This window comes from Orycteropus afer, unplaced genomic scaffold (assembly GCF_000298275.1).
Source record: "Orycteropus afer afer isolate SDZICR_OR568_19922 unplaced genomic scaffold, OryAfe1.0 scaffold00149, whole genome shotgun sequence".
In the NCBI taxonomy this organism is placed as follows: Eukaryota; Metazoa; Chordata; class Mammalia; order Tubulidentata; family Orycteropodidae; genus Orycteropus; species Orycteropus afer.
The window spans coordinates 2,979,774-2,989,804 of NW_006921736.1; the positions used below are offsets into that span (position 1 = coordinate 2,979,774).

At 38.6% G+C, this 10,031-nt stretch overlaps 1 protein-coding gene across 1 annotated transcript in view; it reads left to right on the forward strand.

Moving 5' to 3' along the window:
• The window catches only part of TAFA1 (TAFA chemokine like family member 1), a 328,271-nt gene extending 318,465 nt beyond the window's left edge, over positions 1 to 9,806 (forward strand). The window contains exons 4-5 of the mRNA XM_042781678.1: positions 1,775 to 1,899; positions 9,789 to 9,806. Coding sequence (XP_042637612.1) covers positions 1,775 to 1,899; positions 9,789 to 9,806 — 143 coding nt within the window. The remainder of the gene's footprint in view (positions 1 to 1,774; positions 1,900 to 9,788) is intronic.
• The last annotated feature ends 225 nt before the right edge of the window (positions 9,807 to 10,031 follow it).

Sequence of the window (10,031 nt, forward strand, 5' to 3'; positions counted from 1 at the left end):
GTTCAAACCCACCAGCCACTCCTCAGAAGGAAGATGGGGCAATCTACTTCTGTAGTGATACTGCCTCGGAAGCCCAAGGAGGGGTCGCTCTGAGTCGGGGCTGATTTGATGGCACATAACTACTACTACTACTGTCTTACAAGAGCTAATTACAAGATTTGCCTTCCTATACTTTCTTGTCATATGCAGTAGAGTTGCAGTTTAAATATAGACAGACTTACCCTTGGAAAAAAATTCCTTAAATTGACTCTATAATAAAGTATACATGATTTTGCATATATACTCCTGCATAGTAATTATTACTCAAAGTACAGTTTGAGGAACCTTGAGCCCTCAAGGAAGGAATGATTGAAGGCAGGGAAGAGTAGAAGGAAAGACTAAATGCAGATGTCTCAATGTTTCAACCACTCTACTTTTAAACAGCAATCTAATCCCACTAGCGAATGCCAGATGGATGAAGAATTTTCATGTGTTTCTGCTTCCCTGCAGGGTTTACTCCATTTCATTTTAATATTAATCCTTTGTGATGTTAACAGATGTCATTTGGCTTCTTTGTCATGAGAAATAAACGTCACGGTGGAGACTGATTTTAGGGGTGTGGGGGCAGATGAATGAAGAACTGCAGTCCTGGCCCAGTATAAAAACAGTCCGAAAACTATCACAAAAAAATACTGGAAGACTCATTGAGGATTTTGAATAGAGAAGGCCAGGTAGACATGTGAAGTATCTTTGCCTCGCACCTACAGAAGTTACTGATGCTTTTGTAGAATTTACTTTTTACCCAGCACCCTAAGGAAGATATGGGGCTTCTTGATTTGTGTTCAGTGAGTCTATTCACTGGTTTTAGAAAATCTCATTATGAAAAAAATATAGTATAAATAAAAACACTAAATTCACTGCCAGCCTCCAGTTGTGGTAGTCCTTGACATCATCCCAAAAACTAAGGCTGTTTTATCAGAGGCTCAACTCTTGGAAGTTCCACCCATTTCACATTAAAAGGAGCCCACAATTCATATCAAATATATTTTAAACTGTAAACAAATACTTTCATTTATTATTCCTCTTGGGTTTTATTTTAAGCTTGTCTTTTGTACTTTTAGTCAATTCATTTTTTCTTAAGTCTTAGAGCTCTGGTGGTGTTGTGCCTAAGGCATTTTGACTGCTAACCAGAAGCCTAGCGGTTCAAACCCACCGGCCACTCCTCAGAAGGAAGATTGAGCAATCTTCTTCTATAGAGATACTGCCTTGGAAACCCAAGGAGGGGTCACTATGAGTCGGATTTGACTGATGGGAGTGAGTTTGGTTTGTTTGGTTTAGAGCTTTTGATAGGCCTTTGAAGTTCTCAAAAGCCCTAGGTTCTGGGCCATTTATGTGGATAAATTGTTTTTTCTGAGAAGAATGCCCCAGTCATCTCTGAAGAGCATTTGGCTCTTTTAACCCCTTAACTGAAAAGAAATAATATGAAGTCCACAACCTATAAAAACCAATAAACAAATTCCTCAAAATCCAAAAGTAAGTCATCCCAATCCATATGGTTTCAACATACAAGGAAATTTTGGACAATATGTTACTTGATGAAACCAGAAACAACTTTGCATTATGAGACTTATTAATTAAAATCTTATTTTTCAAATAGTATTTTCTTTGCAAGTCATAAAAGGTTAAACAGGTCCTTGTGTGCTTAAAAAAAGCATTCACATTTCCAGAGGAACAAACCCAGCATTCAGGTTGTTTGCATGAATTGTAAACATAGTTGCTTCCTGTTTCTGCACAGCCTCCATAGTGATTGGGAAATGGTGGTGTGAAATGGAGCCTTGCCTAGAAGGAGAAGAGTGCAAGACACTTCCTGACAATTCTGGATGGATGTGTGCTACCGGCAATAAAATTAAGACAACAAGAGTAAGTTTATTTCAAATGTCTAGTACATGTTGCAAATGGTACTATTTGCTTTTGTGTGCTACAAACACAAAACCCAGAGAAGCTTTGAGCATGAAGCCATTTCCCTGACAGCACACATTCCTAGTCATGAAGGTTAGTGTCCATCAGTCATCAAGTAGCTAGAGATTGTACTTGACTTTTCCATAATGAGCAGTTGTGTTTCTTTTACTGACTCATAAATAACGTAAGTCACCATAGCCAAAGGGAAGAGAAGTGGTGAGGTAATTATTCAGATAATTCAACCAATTTCTACTGTGTTCAGAATAATAAAGTAAGAGATTTGCCTAATTCATCTAGATGGTTTGCTGGAAAGTTCTGCATTTAAGTACAGCCATTTCCAAAAGGTTTTTTAGGGGACTTCTTTGATGATCTTTTAAGGAAATAAAAAGGTTTTTGTGAAGTGAATAATCATTCCATGATTTCTCTGATTATATTAGGAATTTTCAAAATATTTGAGTTTGGTGTAACTGCTTACCCACTCAGAAAGTTAAACAGAATTACTGGTATGATCCACCATTTCCAATCCTAGGTATATAGCCCAAAGAATTGAAAGCAGGAAGGCAAACAGGCACATGAACACTAGTGTTCACTGCAGCACTATTCACAGTAGTCAATGGGTAGAAACTGTTTAAATGTCTATCAATAGCTGAATGGAAGAAAAAAATGTGGTACATACATAGAATATTACATAAAGAGCAATGAAGTTCTTATATGTGCTACAACATGGATGAATCTTGAAAACATTATGTTGGGGGAAATAAGGAAGCCACAGAAGAACAGTTAATATATGATCCCACTTATGTGAAATATCTAGGATAGGCAAGTGTGTTGTTATTGCCCTTGGGTGCCATCAACTTGATTGTCAACTCCTGGCTACCCCATGTGATAGAGTAAAACTGCCGCCAAGGGTTTGGTAGGTTGTAATCTTCATAGGAACACACCCTCATGGAGCCACTGGGTGGGTTTAAACCTCCAATTTTTTTGGTGAGCAACCAACCAATTAATCATTGTACCACCAAAGCTCTTGAGGCAAGTGTGTAGAAACAACAATTTATTAGTAACCAGGGGCAGGCAAGAGGAAGGGGAAAAGGAGAACATAATAATACTTCAGAGACACAGCTTCTGTTAAGGGTGATGGAAAATTCTGGGAACAGATAAGGGTGACGGTTACACACATGGTAAACATAATTAATGTCTCTGAACTGTACATGTAAAGATTGTTGAAATGGCAGATGTTTTCTTGCATATATATTTACCATAATTTTAAAATGTGAGTTAAGTGGGGAATATATATATATTGATAGTTATATATAAAGACAACATCTGTGGTGAAGCTACTCAACCAATCAGCATTGGTGTTATGCTGGAGCAGGGTAGAGAGGCCCCACTAGACCACCATTAGCCCTATAGGTGGGACCCCTGGTGGCACAGTGCCTAAGGCATTTGACTGCTAACTAGAAGGCTGGTGGTTCAAACCCACCAGACACTCCTTGGAAGGAAGAATGTGCAATCTACTTGCATAGTGACACCACCTCAGAAACCCAAGGAGGGGTCACTATGAGTCGGGTCTGACTCGACAGTAGTGACTTGGTTTTTGGTTTGGAGCCCTATAGGTGCTGGATCACAGGAAGGTCTGGAAATTCTCAAAGGAATTGGCTTGGGTTGCTAAAGACAGTAACTATTTACCTACTAATACAAAAAAATATGTCTATATCTTTACAAGAACTATGGTCATATATGTATGTGTATCACTTGAATATCAGCCCTGATATATGTATTTTAATATAGAGAGTATTTTCTACAAAACCATCTCCATGAGTTTCAAACCCTAGTCTACAAAACTTTTAGTCCACCAAAAGGATAGCTCAAATATAAAGGGCATCTCTGATTCCAACCCCTCTATTATGAGACCCTTAATTTGATGCTTTTTCTCAGCATTATCTTTTCAGTAAATTAAATTGGTTCTTACTGCTTTGTGATACAGAAAACAAAAGTAGTGTTTATAATACTATAAAACACTTATTTTTTTTCCATATATAAGTGGAAAGGCTTTATGTGTCAAATTTTGTTGCCTTCATTGACCATAGTAACCAGTAAATGGCTATACCTTGTAGACTGTAACCAGGAGGACTTTCTGAAGCACCTTGGCATGTTAACATTCATCTGCATGCTCCCAAGAAGCTCAGCACAGATTATTATATTTCATTTCACTGAAACACCTTCAGAAGAGAGTGTTCAGAAATGAGCCTTGTTCATGCCACTTACCCACAGGAAGCATTTTAATTAGCTGGTGAAGTGTGGAAGTCAGGTTTCCCTTTGATTACATTTTGCTTGAAAATGATTTTCCCAAATAATTTGAAGATGCCCTCACAAGTTAGTTTGTTTTAGCTATTCTGAATGATGGCCAGTACCACTGCAATCTAGTCACCTTTGTTTCAAACACATTGCTGATATATTTTCTGCCAAATCTCACTGCCAATCCCAAATGCTAATTGATCACTGTTTATAGAAGGTGAGCCTTGTGCACATGATGTCTCTAGACCTGGATCTCAGTTAAAAAAAAAAAAAAAAGTTAGATTATTCAATGATTTTAATATGTTAATCCAAGAATATCAACTAGGAGATTCTTTGGAAGATAGAACACAAACTCAAAAACAGTAAACAGAACATTGCTAATGCTACTTTTTAGTGAACCATGTACCTCTATTCTGTTTGGCCTCCATAGAGTATATTTGAAAACCATCAGGCATGTTGTACATGCACTGTAGACATATTCTGACATCACACAAGTCCTGTGCAGTGAATCTGGTAATAGAGACTGGTGCACACTGTGTTTGCTACTGCCTGGGGTGGACTGAGTTCAACCCAGACAGCTGATTATACAAGAGAAATAAATAAGCATTGCAGTGGGTTTGGAAAGCAGAGGATAGACCTGTTCTAATGTGTGCACTCATTTCAAGTGAGGAAGCAAGAGACTGTTCTTCAGCTATGTGAGCTGTACTTAAGTCAACTAAGAATTCACAAGTCTATATTTTGAGAAGGAAAAAGACTCTAGGAGGCTGTAGTTTTTAAGCCTTGAGATGATTCAAATACTACTAGTGGCATAGTTTATCTCTCCTACCCACCTCCCAGGAAATTCACAGTGAAATAAGCACTTTAAACACCAGAGGTACCAATTAAATCCAGGATCCATACAGGAGCTGCCCTTCCTGTATAAGTATCCTGCCAACACTATTCCTTACATCATATGGGCTAAAAATAGGCTTTATTTTCCCCATCAAAGCACAAACATGCCTATCTACTTCAAATATTGACTCTAACAATTTAACTTATAAAACATAGTTTAATTCACAGAGACTGTTTAATTATGAGTTGTGTGATTTCATTGTTCTATTCTCACCTGAGAGAACTAATCTTTAGGATAAAAGTACTCAACTTATTATTACTGAAGCAAAAGGAACAATAAAGAAAACCACCTCTTCTATTCTGATGAGTAAGTTTGATTCAAAGAGAGCACCCACAGAAAAACACAAACACAATAAAATATGACAGAACTAAAAAGCACACCCAGATTGTTCAGAAAAAGTCACTCCACTACAAATGTATTTACAAGAAACAATTCTGGGACTTCAATCTTTTCCTTTGTACTAAAAAGACTTTTTTCAAAACCTTCCTATAGAATCAGTTACTTCCCAAAATTCAAATTGTAACCCATAATTCTCAGAAGTCTTTGAAATGTGGATAAACAAAAGATGTTTCAAAGTGTGATCTAATTTAATTTTTTATGGTGTTCATTTTTTAAAATTCTTTTTTAGTTCTCTTTTTTAAAAAATTTTATTGTGATTTGGGTGAAAGTTTACAGAACAAATTCACTTTCCATACAGCAGCTCACATATACTTTGTCTCAGGACATGGACTGCAGTTTACCACAATGCAACAGCTCCCCTCCCACTTCTTCCCCATAGTTACCTCTTCCCTGTGTCCTTCCCTCCCATTCACTCCTGCCTCCAAAGCTGTCTCCTTGTGCATACACAGCCCTTCTATTCTCCAATGATTGATCTCTCCGGAGCGTATCTACCTCATGTAAATGTTCAGCTCATATGCCTGTCTTTTGTTTGGCTGGAAACCACGGGAGTGGGTTCAGTTCCAGACCTGAAGGGCATCTAGGAGCCATAGTCTCAGTGGTTCCACCAAGCTGTATTAGACCAGTAAACCTGGTCCTTTTTTTCTTTTTTTTCCCAGCGATTTTGAGTTTTGGTTCACATTGTTCTACCACTCTATCCAGGATCTCCTACAGAGATCCCCCTCTGAATGGTTGACAGTGCTAGCCGGCCACCACCTAGTTCTTCTGGTCTCATAGTCATATAGGCTGAGGATCACACGGTGGACCAGTTGCTTGGACTAATTGTTTCCATGCATCTTTGGTTTTCTTCATTCTTCTTTGCTCTGGATGAGGAGAGACCCATCATTATATCTAGATGGCTGCTTGCAAGTTAAGATCCCAGTCACTACTTGCCAAAATAGGAGGTGGAACAATGCTTTTTTGTAGCATGTTATGCCAATTGAGCTTGATGTCCCCTGCGACCACGGTCCCAAGCCCACAGGGCCAACTTCTGGCTCCCGCTGGGTAGCTGCCTGTGGCCAAGAAGTGACTACAGCCTTGTCCCTTGTCAGCTCTACCATATTCCTGGGAATTCTTACAGAACATACAAATACAGTTGCAGAAACATTTTCTGACCATACATGGTCATGGGCACACTTCCTCCAAGCAAAGATATACCTAATAGTTCAGCCTGTCCACCCATCTATACATATGGTGTTCATTTTTAAAGAAGGATATTATCAAAGTAGGACTTCAGTGTTTGTTCAAAATGACCAGATATCCCAGAATGTGGAATAGCCTGGGTAACAGGCCTCAGTCAAAAGAAAACCCTTGGGGAAATTGGATCTGGATGACAATGTATATACCCCACAGAAAGGGGGAGGACAAAAACAAGTGGAACTAGGCAAAGGCTTAACCTTCAGGAAATTTGGAAAGAGGAATCCTAAAAAGGGAGGAAGCTCCTGGGTGTCACCATAAAGAGAGGAAGTAATTACTTTTGAATGGCTTTTGAAGGTCAAGACTTTGAGTAGAATGAAGCTGGTGACACTATCTTTTTAGGGAGAAATTTAAAACATTCAGGTGAAGTTTCAAGGCCACATTTCAACCCTGTCCCTGTTTGATCATTGCTCAAGTTTGTTCTTTAAATTTCTTTATTTGTAATTAGTAACAACACTTACCAATCTAAATATTGATTAGAGATTTCTAATTATGCTTTGGGAGCTCTGGTAGCGTAGTGCCTAAGGCACTTGACTGCTAATCAGAAAGCTGGTGATTCAAACCCTCCAGCCACTCCTCAGAAGGAAGATGGGGCAATCTACTTCCATAGTGATGTTGTTGTTGTTATATGCCGTCGAGTCGGACCAACTCATAGCGACCCCTCCTTGGGTTTCTGAGGCAGTATCACTACAGAAGTAAATTGCCCAACCTGATATTGCCTTGGAAACCCAAGGAGGGGTCACTATGAGTTGGGTCCGACTTGATGGCACATAACAACAACAATTATGCTTTAAATACCTATTGATTTGTTTCTTTTCTTTACATTTATTTGCCAGAAACATAAGGTTCTAAGATAAGGCAATTCTCATGTATTCAGGAACAGCTCTATAGCTGTGTATTAGGAACAATGGCTTAATTTAGAAAGACAGAATTGTCCTTAGAGGAAATGAGTCATTTGACAATGTTATAATAATTCATAGCTAAGCACTGAGCATGGGTTGTTTAGGGAAAAGGAAAGCATGAGGATGAAACAGGGAAAAAAGCCAAATTTACTTGAAAAGGAAAATTAGCAGATCAAAATAGCACACAATAATCTGGTAATTACCTTGGGAAGAATCAAGTAACTTTAGAATTCCTTCAAACCAAATATGTGAAGGTCTGTCAGACAAGTGGGAGCTCTGGTAGTGTAGTACCTAAGGCACTTGATTGCTAACCAGAAGGCTGGTGGTTCAAACCCACCACCACTCCTCAGAAGGAAGGTTGGACAATCTACTTTCATAGTGATACTGCCTTAGAAACCCAAGGAGGGGTCACTGTGAGTTGAGTCTGACTCCACGGCACATAACAACAACAACAACAAAGTCAGACAAGTAGGAAAATCAACAGTTGTGTGCAATGGTAAGGAAATCAAATGTCATTCTGTGAAAGGATGAAAGTTAGTGGACTTCAGATTATATAACCAGTGGCCATTTCATAGAATGGAAGCCTTCTGTGATGAGCCCAGCACAAGTCTTCCACAACCATTTATCAATACTCTTCTTGGCTCATCTGCCTGATGGACATGCTGATTTTCCACATGGCCACCCATTCTAATCACCTTGATGTTTTGTGTCTTTCTGAAATGGCAAAGTACCAGCTTTGACATATTCCAGCTGTTTCTCCACCCAAAGTTCCACCAAGTCTGAAATGAGCCTATGCCTTTAAAATTCTGACATCTAGTCCTGCTGTTTTTTAAAAAGAAAAATTTGGAGTTTAAAAGAAAGAAAAATAAACCAGTTTATACTACCATAATATCCCATTGGTCCAGCTGAACTCATTCATTTCTTAACCCAGTAAATATGTGAAGACAGTGTGTTGAGGTCTTGGGATTTTAATGGTAGACATGACAAAGGCCCTATCTTCCCTTAAACATACAACCTGAGTGGAAGGGCAGAGATAAGAGAAGGTAATTCAGTTCCATTTGTAAATGCCACATTCTGCCTCCCTTTGGTAAAAGAAGAAGACAGTGAAAACAAGGCCACTGGAATATAGGAAACCAAGGTTTGGAAGGATCAGTTATTTACAAGAAGAGGATAAGAAAATAAATGTACGGAGATTTCTTATACCTTCTGCCCTTAGTCCAATCAACTTTTGAATGAACACCTTTGTCACTCTCTTACACACACTGAAAGCTTTAAATGGACTCCCAACTCGAGCTCAAAACGCTCAATTTCTAAGACTGCAATGAAGTAAGAGATGATGAAAAAAAATGCCTTATATTTTAGAAATCTAGAGTAGAAGCTTCAACTCTGTTAGAATTGTGGTTTTTGCTCTTTGCATGGCATCTTTTTGATTACTAGAGTTTGGGAGCCATGTTCAAATGAATAAAACTAGCTACAGTTGTATCATTATGTTCTTCATCACCCCTGAATACTGGTTATTATTTGAGTAGACCACTTCCTCACCTGCAAAATTTCCCCCTTATTCCTAAAGCAGCATGGTCCACTCTTGGCAGTGCTTCATCTGATGCCAGCCCTCTTACTTGTTACAACAAACTATGCCCCACTTGGAGTTACCTTCTCACTTCAAATTCTCATTACAAATACACAGGATTGGCTACATAATGTGCAGGGACCAGTGCAAAATGAAAATGCAAGGTTCCTTATTCCTAAACTATTAAGAATATGAAGATGGTGACAGTAATCATTACACCAAGCCTGAGGTCCTTCTAAATGCAGGACCCTGTGCAACTGAACAGGTCACATACCACAAAGCCAGTCCTGGATAGACATTGCTCCAAGAATCCATCTCTCCATTTGTGGCAAAAATTAATTGACTGCATTGCTTAAAATATGGTGGCTTGTCGGTATTTTTTGTTTCCCACTTGAGAACTACTGTGCTAAAGTCTAAGGTATTTGAACTCAGATCATCTGAAAGAAGCATCATCCTAGAAATTCAAGGTGTCCTTATTTTTGCCTAATCACATTTTTGTGTTTGTGCCTTCATTTTGTACTTTGCTCCCTGAAATTTCTCTTTTGTTTTTTGGTTTCAGATTCACCCAAGAACCTAAAGGAAACATTTGTTGTCATAGTGAAAGAAAATCAACCTTGCAGAAAATATTACATTTTAAGAATTCAAACATCTTACACATTTACAAGCCAAATGGATTTCTAATTTGCACTTTGACTGGTTACCAGATAATTACAGAGCTTTTCCTGTGTGTAACAAAATATCCTGTAGTGAGCAGACTTGGAGTTTTTGGCAACACCATGGAAAGTGGGCTTTACAAGAAGGA